We start from the raw sequence: 13,886 nt of genomic DNA on the forward strand, positions 1-13,886 counted from the left end.
GGACTAAAACTGTTCTCATTTTTGATGAACCCACTACACTACTGCATTTTAATGTTGGTCATGATGGAGATACTTGGAGTATTTTTTAGGTGATAACATTTGAGAAGCACTGGTGTAATGGATCCATCCATGTTACCCTCGAGGGATTCCGGTGGCAAACGTTGAAACGGAAGTATTTTCTGACAACTGAAATGTATTTTCACTCATGCAGGCAGCACTTCATTAACAAGCTGCCAAATTACACTTTGTCAATGAGTGTTGTGGATTTGTCCATGCTAATTTTGAGGGATTCGTGGACAAACGTCTCCTCAGAAGCTCTTTGTGACAAGTTCAGATTATGAAACCTTTTTTCCAGCTTTAAAAACATGATCGACACTCACAAAACGGCGGCACTATACGAGCTTTTATTGCATTGCTGTGGATAATTCTTTTTTAGACTTGTTGCTATGAGACACTGGAAGTTGGAAGTAGCAATCGACCAATGGACCTTGAAGCCTCGCGAGCTACTTTCATCCACACACAAAAAGTTCCCGTGTGTGCGTGTGTGTACTTAATTGCAACCTTCTCACAATGAGCCGGCAGCCTTTTCACGACAAACTTAAACGCGGCCTCTGCTGGTGAATGCAGTATCCTTTAGCAACGGCAGCCTCAGTCTTATGTCAGCGACATAATGGTCCTTGGATAAAAGCCGGTGGAAAATGACGGGGTTTTAACGTAATAACCAGTTTGGAAAAAAATAACCTTTTAAAAAAATAAATAAATAAATAATCAAATCCTCCACCGCCGTCGTCGCTGTTGCACTTTGATTCACTCGCACTGCCGAGCGTGTTTTATCTCCATCGTGGGCCGGCACTTTGCATGTAATTGCCGTCGTTCTTTTGGCTTTATGTAAAGGGAGTTGCTTTGCCTGGTGGAGAAAGCGACGCAGCTCAATGTCCAACTCGCCCCGCGGGACAGAAATCAGATTTGAATCGCAAGGATTTGGCTTTTAAAAATTAGTCATGTAAAAAAATACAAAGCAAAACAGCGGCTAACCTTCTGTCACAATGGGTTAGCTAACATGCTAATTATTCATAAATGAACATGCGCGTTTCATTGTCATCTTTTTGACAAGTCAGCCCACACGGCCAATTCCATTTAGCTACGTGAAATGTGCTAGGCATATTTGTCACGAGTAGAGCCACAAAAAAGTCTCAAGGAGCAATGCCCGAAAAGAAACGGCAAACCTGCCGTTTTGGTTTGAGGCTGCCATTTAGGCTGTGCTGTTTTAAAATTCACCCCTCGGAGCCAGTTTGACTTAGTAACGTGCAATTTGGTAGGCTTATCTATCACGAGTAGACTCACAAAAAAGTCCCAAGAAGCAATGCCCAAAAAGACACAGGAAGTCTGCCTTTTTGGTTTAAAGTGGCCATTTTCGGGTTAATGGACTCCTCCAAGCAATTTTGTTTGATTGCTACCAAATTTGAAGTGCATATATCAGACATATGGACAACGCACCATTGTGAAAAGTTGGAGTTTTCGCTGTTGCGTGTGGGCGGAGCATGGCGGCGGAGTTTGGTGACTTAACATAAAACACGAAACTCTAGGTCATGGTGGGTTTTTTTTTGGGGGGGGGGGGGGGGGGAACTGAGCCCCCAGAGGCAGTTGAGCCTAGAAACATGAAATTCTTAGCAACAAAGACACAGAAAAGCTGCAATTTTGTTTCAAAAGAGCCATTTTAAAGTCATTTTGACAATTTGCACAGGTCCTTCAAAGACAACCCTTTCCTAAAAAAAATTTGTCTAATTGATACCCAATTTTAAACGACCTAATGTCACTTAGCAACATTCATGAGGTGTTTTCTTTCATGAGGCAACCCACAAAAAGTCTCAAGAGGTCATGCCTAGCAAGAGCAGTAAGTCTTCCATTTTTTGTTTGAAGAAGCAAGTTTAAGGTCACTTTGCACGTTTTCAGGTGTCTTTTTTCTTCGATATTTTGTTGCAGTTGTATTGACGGTGCGATTACGCAGACGCGCGAGGGGGATGATTGATGACTGCTAGCTCACACGAGCTTTTCTCTTTGACCTTTTCCAGACGCTGCGCTTTTATGCGTCATGATTGGTACGTGTCGATTCTCTTGAGCCACCGAGCTGCGGTGATGAATCGACGCCAAAGGCCCCAAGCGGTCTAACACACCCGCCTGTCTGCCGCCCCCTTTGGGGAGCTCGTCACCCCCAACAAATCGATGAATGCGGGACCCTCAATTGGATTTTAGATTACAACCTACATTTTACTCCCAGCAAGCTTTGGTACCACAAGAGAGGACAATGAATCCACTTATGTCAAATAGGATGTGCTGATTGGTTTATGACCCCTGTCACAATCAATGGCCAAAAATCAGAGGACAGACTGATCTATAACCCCCCACCCCCCCCCCCCAAAATAAAAAATAGCAGTAGACAAAATGCATTAGAGACAGAAAAATAATGTAGCCTACCCTAATCAGGCATGTACTGATTGATATATGTCACAATCAGTGGGCAAAGATTAAAGAACAGATTGTTGCGTGACCCCAAATAAAAGGTCCAAAGATCAAAGGTTAGACTGATTTTTGACCCAAGTAACACAGTAATACATAAAGGACAGATAAATAATATACATCTGGATGTAATTAACTTTGATGGGACATCAATATCACTTCAATCGTTAATCAATTATTCAAGACAGGAATGTGCTGATTGATTTAAGACCCTTTCCAATACGATTGCCAAAGATTAAAGCAGCCTAAAAGTTTACAAATTTTGTACATATTACATTTTCTTAGATTTTTTTTTTAATCTGTTTTTGACACAATAGCAGTTATTACCCTAAACAGGAATGTGCTGAGTGATTTACGAATGCTTTGCTAATACAACAGCCAAACATCCGATTCGTTTTCGATTCTCATTGGGTGAGGGGACAAAATATCACAAATGATATATGATATCACTGATCACTTCTCTATTTATGTACAAAATTCATTTTATATAGAAAAAAAATTAATGGATACAACTAAAAAGACAATAAAACACAAATATCTGGCAGTTGGATCAAGTGTGGATCGATTGGTCATGCCTGGAGAGTGAGGAAGAATTGTGACATAATGGAAAGGTGACTGTTGTGTTACTATCTCTGCCGCTAAATTAGCGTACCCACAGAGCTAACACAATGCCCCACGCATCAAAATTACGATATCGACGATAGAGAGTTATATCGTAGGGGAGCGCCATGTTGAAAAAGTTCAGATTCAAAATACACTTCTTGCGAATGACGTCACACTCAATTGCGACGTAAGAGGAATCGAAAAGCGGAATCGTCAGCCAAGCAAACGAACAATTCCTAGCCATTGAATTACTGGGAGCCTGTTTTCAATTCCCACCCCTAATCTGGATGTTTTTATAAAAACTGAACCATTACGCCCAAATGTGTGAAACTCAGGGCCCGGGGGCCAGATCTGGCCCACCACATCATTTTACGTGGCCTGCGAAAACAAATCATGTGCGTCAAAGTCACGTTTCTTGTTCAAATAACAAAATTGCAAATTGTCTTCACTTTTAATAAAGTTGAGATATTGCAAGCATTTTCTTGTAACCAGTGCCCCTTTCAAAATAAATTGAATACTAGTTGAACCAACAACTTTTTACTGGCTTCTGATTTCAAAACTAGTTAACCATCAATTTTTGCCGTATATGTTAGTGTGAGGCAATCGTACACTTATGTGGTTCACAGTCACAACGGCCCTCCGATGAGTTTGACAGCCGATTACCCGAAACAGGGTTGATTGATTTCAGACCCCTCCCCAATACAAGATTGATTTATGACCAAAATAACGCAGTAAAAGATCGAAGCCAGATAAATAACGTACATTTGGATGTTTCGGATTGACATAAGCCAAATTGTTACACTAAACTGTGTAAAAATGTCATGACTGACGTAATGACCCCCTTCCGAATAAAACGACAATGAGATCAAAAGGTCAAATAATTGCACGGCCCCCAATAAATCACTCAAAGATCAAAAGGAAATACAAATAACGCAGCTATTTTATATATCCATCCATCCCGTTTCAACAGCGCTCATCCTGGTTAGGGTCACGGGGCGCCGGCGCCTATCCCGGCCGACTTCGGGCGAAAGGGGGGCAACGCCCCGAACTGGTCGCCAGTCAGTCACAGGGCGCACGTAGACACGGACAACCGCCGGCACTCACGTTCACGCCATCGCTGAGTGGCACGTGAACCCGCGCTGCCCGCACCAAAGTCAGGCGGGTGGACCACGACAGCGTCACCGCGTATGCATATGTTGGCATTATTAAGACAATAGTTTCATGCACAACAACACACTGTTGTGTGACTGTTTGTGTATGGTTGATGCAAGTGTGTGTGTGGTGCTTTTGTTGGGGGAAAAAAAAACAAAACACACACAACAACACAAACAGAAGTCCAACACAAAGCTTGAGACAAGCTCGTGTGAGTGCGTGTTTGAGTGTGTCTGAATGATGCGCACGTCATACATACACGCACACACCTACTGACGTATACACACGCACGTGCACGCACACACACCGTCTCAATCTTCGTGTTGGCCATCTGTGTGTATGCGTGTACATGTTTGCGTGTAAGTGTTTGACGCAAACAGACGTAGCGCGCACACACGCACCCGCACACAAATCGCACGTGCACTTTTATCCACTAACACGCGCCCATGCTGCACTGGTGCGCGCGCACGCGCTGTTCGTCTCCACCGTCTTGCTCAACTTGTGCTCAGCGTGTGCGCGCGTCACGTCCGCGAGTTGGCGAGCACGCGCGCAACTTTAAACCCCCGACGCCCAACAACGTGACAATTTGCTTTTTTGTATCGTTGTTGTGGTTGTTTTGGTTTGTTTGTGGTTGTCTCCAACTTACCGAGCAGGGCGAGGAGGAGCTGCAAGGGTCCGAGGAAGAGGAGGACGACGACGAGGCGGTCCATGCTGGCGTGATGGCGTGCGCGGCGCGGGCTGAAGCTAGAAAGCGGCGGAAGACGTAAATCCAAGCGAGTGCAAAAACAGCAGCGGCGGCAGGAGCAGGACGCTGGAGGAGGAGGACGCGAGCATCGTGGGGATCCCAACTAACTTTGGGAAACGGCCAAAACCAAAAGAAGCCCCTGAACCCAGTTGGGGTTAAGTGCTTAGTTTCTCCAGCATCCCTGGATGGAAATTCCTTCCTTCCTTCCTTCCTTCTCCGCCTGCACCTGCGCTGCTCCGCGTGGAAACTGCGGATGATTCACTGGCGCGCGCCTGGCCGTGCGGGCTCCCGCCGGCTCCGCGCGCACACGCGAGTTCTCCCTTTTGGACTTGCTGCTTGCAGAACGCAGTCGATGGCGTCATTAAGTCATCGCGAACAATAAACAAGCTGCGGTAGAGTTTTGGGTTTCATGTTAAATATGGGTTAGGGTTTCAAAGAAAAGTTAAGGTTTCAAATGAAGGTTTCCAGCTTGTGTTCAGGTTTGAAAGCCGGGTTTTAAAAATCGGGTTAGGGTTCCAAGCAAAAGTAGGGGTTTCAAACCCGGATTAAGCTTCCAAGTGGGGTTTCGAAACCAGGTTGGGGATTTACGGTCGGGTTAAGGTTTCAAATTCATTTCAAGCCTGTCTTAAGGTTTGAAATTAGGGTTTCAAAACCAAGGTTAGGGTTTCAAATTAGGGTTTGAAGCCCAGTTTATGGTTCCTAAAGTTTCAAATGACAGTTTCAAGGCAAGGTTCGAGTTTTCTCATCAATGTTGGGCTCGCCGTCTTCTTCCTGGTTTGTTTGTCAGTCCGCAACCCGTTTCCGATGTCGATTAGCGCCACCCGCGGGCGTGGAGCTGAACACCCGTTTCGTTCCGCTCTTCTTCTTGCCGCCGTCGCACTTGCTCACATTTCCTCTCCCGAAGGGCAAACAGAGACCACTTGTACCGTTTAACATTTTATTGCCCGCAAACTCATTTTTTCGGCCATTTGGACGCCGCGCGGCTCACCCGTAAGTCGTCCCGGAGGCCGTGCGGACGGATGGCGATCGGGGGAAATGTCATCGCATCGAGCGGAAAACAACAAGTTAGCGGTGAGATGATGGACCTTGACGTCGTCCGATGACATTTCTCGGCTGACGGGACGCATCATCGTCCGTGCGCGCCGGCAGCCCCCCTACGGACGATGACGGGGCGTTTGGGATTGCTCTTTATTATTGATCGTTTCAACCACTAACTGCACCTGAACGTGAGATTTCAAAGGGAATGTTTCATGCCTGAGTTAGGGTTTCAAGACAGGGTTAAGGTTTCAAATTAGGGTTTCAACGAAGTCTCGGTTAATGTTTCCAGCTTGGATTAGGATTTCAATTGCGGTTTTCAAGTGAGCAGGTTTCAAATGAGGCTCTTGAGCCTGGGTTAGGGTTTCAAGCTTGGATTTGGGCTCCAATAGTGACTTTCAAGGGACTTGACTATTTGTTGTTTAAGAAGAAGACAAAATATGTGTTCATTGGTCGTTGTCTTCGTTAGAAGGACTGAGCTCCCAAGCGTCCCAGTTTCCCGGAACGCAGCACGAGGACGTCTCCGCCGTAATCGGAGGTCGACTCTCCCCGCCTGTCGCGAAACGAAAATCCCGACACCAAACGGAAAAAGACGGCCGGTGGCGAAGAGAAGCGAAGACGTCGCTTTGAAACGAGGGCTTCAATCCAGGGTTAGGGATGAACGTCTCAAGTCTGGGTTCGGGTTTGAAGTGAGAGTTTGCGCTTCAAATGAAGTTTTAGTTTGGCATTGAAGCCGAGGGTTGGGTTTGAAATGAGCCCCCCGAAGTGCAGCGAATCATCGCCGCACTCGCTCACAACTTGGCGCCGGCTCATTACCAAACTCCAAACTTGTTTTTCTCGAAACAGCTGGCACACTTGGCAGAGGTGCGCCATGTGGAGGCGGGCGGGAGGTGAGGATGGGGACGGTGCGAAGAAGACGCGCGAGGCTTGAAGAGCGTGAAAGTTTCAGCGCGCGATCACGTAACGAGAAGTTGACGTGACTTTCATTGAGCAAGATCGGCACCGTCGAATGTTTTGTAAAAATGACATCCGTTTCCTTGTCAAGTTGTTAACAGTTTATTCATCAAATGCTACAAACTTTGCTTACTATAAATTGAATAGTTGACATTGATAAAAGTAACTAACTGTAAATTGAATGCTATTGTCCATTGAATGTCATTGTTCCAAATTCAGGACGTGAACCTCTAAAGCAAAAGTACCTGTACATGTAAACAAAAAGTTGTGCAAAATCAATGTTATTTGGATTCAGCACATCAAAAATGTCCGAAATCAGCTAAGAAAAAAAACGAAAATCGTACACCAATCTGTTGTTGACCAGTGTGATCAGTCAGCTTTCATGAAGGACGACAGAAATGTGAGAATCTTTGCTGTTGACAGGCTGAACAATTTCAAGTTCAATAATGACTTGAAACGATTAATGGATTATCCAAATAGTTGTCGATTAATCGATTCACCGTTGCACCTTTACTTAACTGCTAGCATCGCAACATTTTTGCTCACAAATCAAAGCAAAAAAACAAAAACGATAACAAAATCAGCGGAACGATGGCTCGTATGTCAAAAATGTCGGGTCACTCGTGTAGTTTTTTTTCATGTATTTTTTTTTCCCCCAGTGTGGCCCTTGTCCTGTGCAGGTGTACCTAATATTTTGGTGAGTGTATTCCAGTGTGTTAAGGTTACGAGGGAGGCTACTTTGTTCTAGTCGTCTTTATTTATAGGACACGTACGCGTTACTAACTTTGAGGACGACGGCTCGTTCGTCACGTTCCGAAAAGTTTCTCGGAGGACGGCGGGCTAGTAAATGGAATAATCGGCTCGCTGACTGCTATCAAGAGAACGTCGGCGTGAAACATTTTTCCGGTGGACTCCTCGCCCCCCACAGCCCCCCCCCCCCCCCCCCCCCCCCCCCCCCTCCAATGGGCTCATTAGCACGCCGCCGCGTCTGTGTTCTGACACATTTATTATTCAGCATCTTTGTGGCCTATTTAGGGTGCTGGAGCGGCACACTTTAGCCAAACGGGCGTCTTTACATGTTACCTTAGCACTCGCTTCAAGGAGAATTTGATACATGGCCAGGCTTCGGTCGAATTCAAGCTTTCCTCGGCCGAGAACTTTTCTTGTTTGTCACGTGTCCACGCAAGCGACGCGTCTCGAAATGTTTGCAATTTACATTCGTCCATCTGTCTAGTATCCAGTGGGCACGTGCACACATTGAACGCCTTTTTCCCTGGATGAGCAAAGTGCCCTTTTTTTGCCTGGAGCCCATTTTTGTCTTATTCATCAATATTTTAAAAAAAACAAAACAAAAAAAAAAGACCCTCTGCATCATCAATTCCCCCAGAAAGTGTTTTGATATCTGACGAGCATTTATTTGAGTCCTGAGAGGATTGTGCCCCTCGCTGATGTGCGCCACACGTATACCCTCGCGTTGCCTCTCCCCCCACCTTCTTCCAACTGTGACTCGGAAGAAATGTTTGCGCAATCCCTTACTAGGTTTTAGCTCAAAATTACCGTAATTTCTCGTATATAATACGCACCCCCAAAGTTGACCTCAAAATTCTGGAAAACCCTTCTACCCATGTAGAATGCATTTTTACAATGCATGATTTTGCTTCTACCCATATGATTAAAACATAAAGTATTATCTGTATTTTGTTAGTTTTTTTCAAAGAATTATTCTGTTTTTAAGCACTTTATTTGAACACGCAATCCTTTTTTTTCCTCCATTTACTTGCTCTTATTTTGAAATTCACAGCCCTACTTTTATTTAGTAAATGAGAAAACACACAGTTGTGCTCATATGTTTGATTACCCGGCAGAATTTGTAAGATGGGTACAATTCGTGAAAGACAACATGAAGGGCCAGGCGAAACACATTTCATTTTATTTGAATGGGATTCTAATGAAACGGTCAAGCATTTCGGAAAAGCATTATCATTCAACAAAACATAAGCATAAAGAAATTAATGAGGGTTGTTGTTCAGTCATCTTTCATATTTAAAAAAAAATAAATAAAAAAAACAATATTTCACAAATTCTGCCAGGGTATGTAAATTTATGAGCACAACTGTACATATATGCAGTCATACGTACCCCTGTCATATTGGAATGAAAGTGTAGGCTACAACTTTTTTATAACCACTAGGTGGCGGTGGCATTTTGGAATGAACGTGTATATCTTGTTCATAACCACAAGATGGCGGCATACATTTATAAAATGTGAATGTTTTTTTCCATTTGCCCCTTTTACCTATATATAATGCACACTATTGACTTTTGACAATTTTTTTTTTGGGGGGGGGGGGGTGCGCATTATACACGAGAAATTACGGTAACTAAAATACTACACAAAAGATTGTTGCACTGCTGAAAGCATTACATGGCTACTGGATTAACGTTTCCCAAACACACCCCAAAAATGGAGTCGGGATGGGAGGGGCACGCATCATACGACACTCTTAAGGCATCTATGCTAGCTTAACGTGATTTCAAAGATTGTCTTGTTGTTTACTGATGGTCGAATGTTGTTGTCATGTTCATTAAGCGTAAGTGTGTTACATACTGTCAAGAAAAATGTCGCCTCAACTCTTCAAAAGCAAAGCTGTGTGTTTGATTTACCCAATGCACGCTGTGAAATAAGTACGTCAAGTAAGTTTTATATTGCTTGTAGTTGAACGTGTGTGTGGCATACGGCTTAAAAAGTGTTTGTGCGCGTGTGTTTAGAGAGCGGTAAAATCTGTCCCCCACGCCTCAAATCGGACGTGCTCTGGCACTGACACCGATCTCAATAATTGCAGATGGCTGCCGGTTTTTTGGGCTTGAGCACCTGCCCCCGAAAAGGTCTGCGCACGTGCCTGCTCATATACAAGCTTTAAATTTGGAGGAATTTGCATTTTTAAAGACTTCTGGAAATAGCCAAAGTGACGGAAAAATGGCAACTGCAAACCAAAAAAAGCAGACTTTCGGTGTGTTTTAGGGAATGGCCTCTTGAGACTTTTTTGTGGGTCTCCTCATGGTAGACATGTCATCCAAATTTCCTTTTGCTCAGTCAAACTGGCTCCGGCGTGCGAGTTATTAGATTTTCATGTTTAAGGGCAAGTCATCAAACTTTGTCGCCACGCGCTGGCCGCACGCAATGATGTTATGAATGATGTTATTGTCTTTCGTAATTTAGTGCCGCCCATCCGTCTCATACACGTGGTTGGAAATTGGATAAAATCTCTCGGGTAAGTTTGTCTTCAAAGGACCCTTGGAAATGTCCAATTTGGCCATACAATGGCAGCTTCAAAGCAAAATGGCTGACTTCTTGTGTTATTTTGAGCATGACTTTTTAGGGCTTCTTTTGTGTGTGTGCATCCACACATGATAGACAGGCCTACTAGATTTCATGTTGCTAAGTCAAACTGGCTGCATATGTGTAAATTAAAAAAAATAAAAAATAAAAAAAAGACCATTGTGTTCAGAACTTTTGTTGTTGATGACTAAGGTAAAACTATAAATATATGATCCGCACACTATGCGGCCCCTGTGTGTGTGTGTGTTTTGTGTGTCCGTGTTGCGTGAGCGCTGCCTGGGTAAATAACAAGAAAGGAGATTAGCGCGGCGACGGCTCTGCCGCTGTTTGTCTCGCATAAATTTCAATGGCAAATTCGCCTGCTAAGCGGCTGATTTGGAAAATACTAAATTTGTTCAACAAATGAATCCCGAAATTGAATTTTGAGGCAGGTGGGCGGGCGGCAAAAGACGCTCGCGCTGAGCCGCCGGGAAAATAGCTCGGGCGAGCACGTGGGAGCAGATTAGCAGCATTGTGATGAGTCCAAATGAAAAGTTGCCAGCAGAGCAGGTGTGCCAACTAGAAGGCACCAGTAATAACACGACTCAATTCAATCTGCGAGTAGCGAGGAATGGGCCTTCGCACCGCTTTTTCACAGCCGACCCTCAAAGCGATCATCGAACACCGACGCTGCGCTCCACCCAAATTAGATGGCATAGGCCGACAAATTACTGTCGGCCATCTTTTCAGGATACCACGCCCACCCGATTCGGTGTTAGGCGGTGGAAGTGAGGATTTGAAATCACGCCATGCCCGTATTAGACGACATTGGCAAAAAAAAAAGATCACCCATTCGTCGATTTTTCGATACCTGCTTTCGATCGATCATTTGGCCAAATTCCACTGGAGGAGTTTGTCAAAGTACAAGTCCTGGAATTCGCCCAAAATGGACATCAAATTTTTACAGACCAAATCTCACTTGGACGGGAAATTGTTTCCTCCGTCCGAGCGTGGCAAGCGGCCCAATCAGTACTGTTGTTAGTCAACGGCTAAAAGTCACACGAAGCCGATTACATGTTGGATCCGTTTCCTAAAAACATCTTGAGGCGCTCGCATCGTCAACATAATCATCAAACACCTGCAAAACACAAACTGTTCTAATTACTTTCGAACATCTTTTCCCAGCGAATTCGTTCCAGGAGGATTTTTTTGGGAGATTGTTTTCAGAAACCCTCGCTTTTCATTCTCTCGTGTTCACAAATCAGCTTTTGACCATTTTATATTTCTCTGTGTAGATTGTTTTTGTTGTTGTTGTACATATTTTCAGGTCAAACAAGCCAAACACAAAAATCTGTCATTTTCCTGCATTTTTTTTAATAGATGGAAATATAGATGTTAGCTAGTTGCTTGGCTGGGCAATTTTTTTGTGTTGATAGATTTTGAACTTAAGGAGCTCGCCTGAGGTCAACCTTCATCAGTAGAAAGGCCAAATGTTTATTTCCAACGAAGCAGATCAAGTCATAACTCCAACGCAAGGTCTTGATGAAGGCTAACTTGAAATGTCATTATTTTTGCTAATACATCCTCATTGGAACGCAAAGACCAAAAATCTTTTTTTGTCTGCTTGGAAATGTTACCAATCAGCACAAAATTAGGTGACATAGCCTGTAAAGTCACATGGGCGGCACGAGCCAATAGGTGAGGTTACTAGTCTTTAAAGAATAAATAAAATAAAATCGGGAAATGTTTGGAATGCAAAGCAGAGACCGATGTGCTTCCACCCGTTTGCCGCAGCTTCGACGGGTAGGGCTGAGTTCTCGGGGGTGATTGAGTTTTCAGTGGTATTTCCAGATCCGTCATTTTTGATTTTCCCTGTCTGCTCTGGAGCGGAAAGGAATCCCTGAAGGATGTGACGCCGGCGTAATTATTTCTCCTCACTAATTAGAAAAGTGTCCAAGTGACAGTTAATTGAATAAACCTGCGTTCTGCCGCAAGAAGCGCAGCTGCTTGGAATACAACACACACGCACACGTATGCATGCACACACAATGTTTGACCGGACATTTTTTGTAGGAGCCCATAGCTGAGGAAACAAAACTCTTTATAAAGTAAAAAAAAAAAAAAAAAACTAAAAAAATGGATGTTAGAGTGGTGGAATTCCATCACTTGAATTGCCGGAGTTCGACGTTTTGATCTATTTAGCGTGAATGGAATTGGTTGAAGTTCGAGTGTCGAAAGCGCTGCTTGCTAATGCCAATCTGTGGATCCAACCAAACTCGGTGCAGCTCTCCTTACCTTTTGGCCTTGACACGACAGCATTGCAATGTAGTCCGGCCATGGCTTGAGAGTGGCTCTGGATCATCGCCCAGCCTGGCTGCCAAGTCACTGGCGGAGAAAGTCAGAGCGGGGCCGGTTATTATGCAAATGAGCCCAATTTGACAAGACCAATTGGCAAAACTGAGAGCGGCTCGCTCGCAAACGCATTTCCAGAAATAGGCAGCTCACAAAAGATTCACTTGATGGTTTAATTTCACACTTGGTGGGCAGGCACTGCACAGTCCCAATTATTTGTATACAAACCGACACGGCTGTGTGCGTGTAGTACACCGTGGCGCAAGAATGCAGTCGTTGGAATTGACTTTAATAACAGCTGCGACAAGTTCAGCAACAATCGCGCGAGCAGCAAAGCAGTTAACGTCGAGAGCCAGATAAAGAGTCTTTGAAAATCGGGGAGGGGTTTGCCTCCTGTAATGCTCAGTAATCCAAAGGTAGCAAACACTGGCAGAGCACACCAGTGGCTAATGGTGCCAAACTGTGACACAAAGTCTATGTTCCATTGGACGGCCATTTTTGTCTCGGCTAGACTTATTACCTTTACAACTTTCCAGCTATATATCCAACTACGCCCAAATCGTTTGCACAACAAAGACAATTTGATATTATTTTCTTCTCCCGTTGTCAACACCCTTTGTAATATTTCTGCAATATCGCAGAATTGGAGAGGAATTGTTCAAATTGGTCAACTTGATTGTCCTTCGCATGCTGGACCGTTTCCTACTCCTTTTTTTTTTTTTTAGCCACTAACTAGTCCAGTGGTTATTGTCATTATTATTATTATTATTATTATTATTGTACTTATTGGTGTATCGTATTGGTGTAACTAAATAGAAACTGGTTGTCACACAGCTAACAAATACCACACGCTGTTTCAAAACCCAAACGAATGAGGTTGATTAAGGTTTTGGGTTTTAATGCATTTACCCTGCTTTTTTTTCTTACCATCAAAAATGTCCTTACGAAATTGGACCTTTGATGTGCTACAAGAACGTATGAAGAATTCGAGGAGAACGTGATGGTCTCGTCAGACGGATGCTGATGACCCAGTCGCAAATTACGTCATAAACATTAGCTGCTTGACACGGTTACGCTGTCGTTTAAAATAATTTTGACGCAGAGAAAAATGATTAATCTGCGCCATTTGAACTCGATGCAACCTTTTCACGCCGCTGCATCAAAGAATCCTCAAGGTTTTTTTCCCTCATTTTGGACACGTGACGGCTT

The 13,886-nt window shown here is 44.0% G+C and overlaps 1 protein-coding gene across 6 annotated transcripts in view; it reads right to left on the reverse strand.

The window, feature by feature from the left end:
• The window catches only part of gfra4a (GDNF family receptor alpha 4a), a 100,978-nt gene that overhangs the window by 62,151 nt on the left and 24,941 nt on the right, over nt 1-13,886 (reverse strand). For 5 of the 6 annotated variants that reach the window (XM_061796111.1, XM_061796112.1, XM_061796115.1 and 2 more), the window contains one exon: nt 12,621-12,710. In XM_061796111.1, coding sequence (XP_061652095.1) covers nt 12,621-12,710 — 90 coding nt within the window. Of the gene's footprint in view, nt 1-4,918; nt 5,113-12,620; nt 12,711-13,886 lie in introns of those variants that run through there. The other variant, XM_061796116.1, reaches the window with a different exon arrangement.

Source organism: Phyllopteryx taeniolatus, chromosome 13, assembly GCF_024500385.1.
Source record: "Phyllopteryx taeniolatus isolate TA_2022b chromosome 13, UOR_Ptae_1.2, whole genome shotgun sequence".
In the NCBI taxonomy this organism is placed as follows: domain Eukaryota; kingdom Metazoa; phylum Chordata; class Actinopteri; order Syngnathiformes; family Syngnathidae; genus Phyllopteryx; species Phyllopteryx taeniolatus.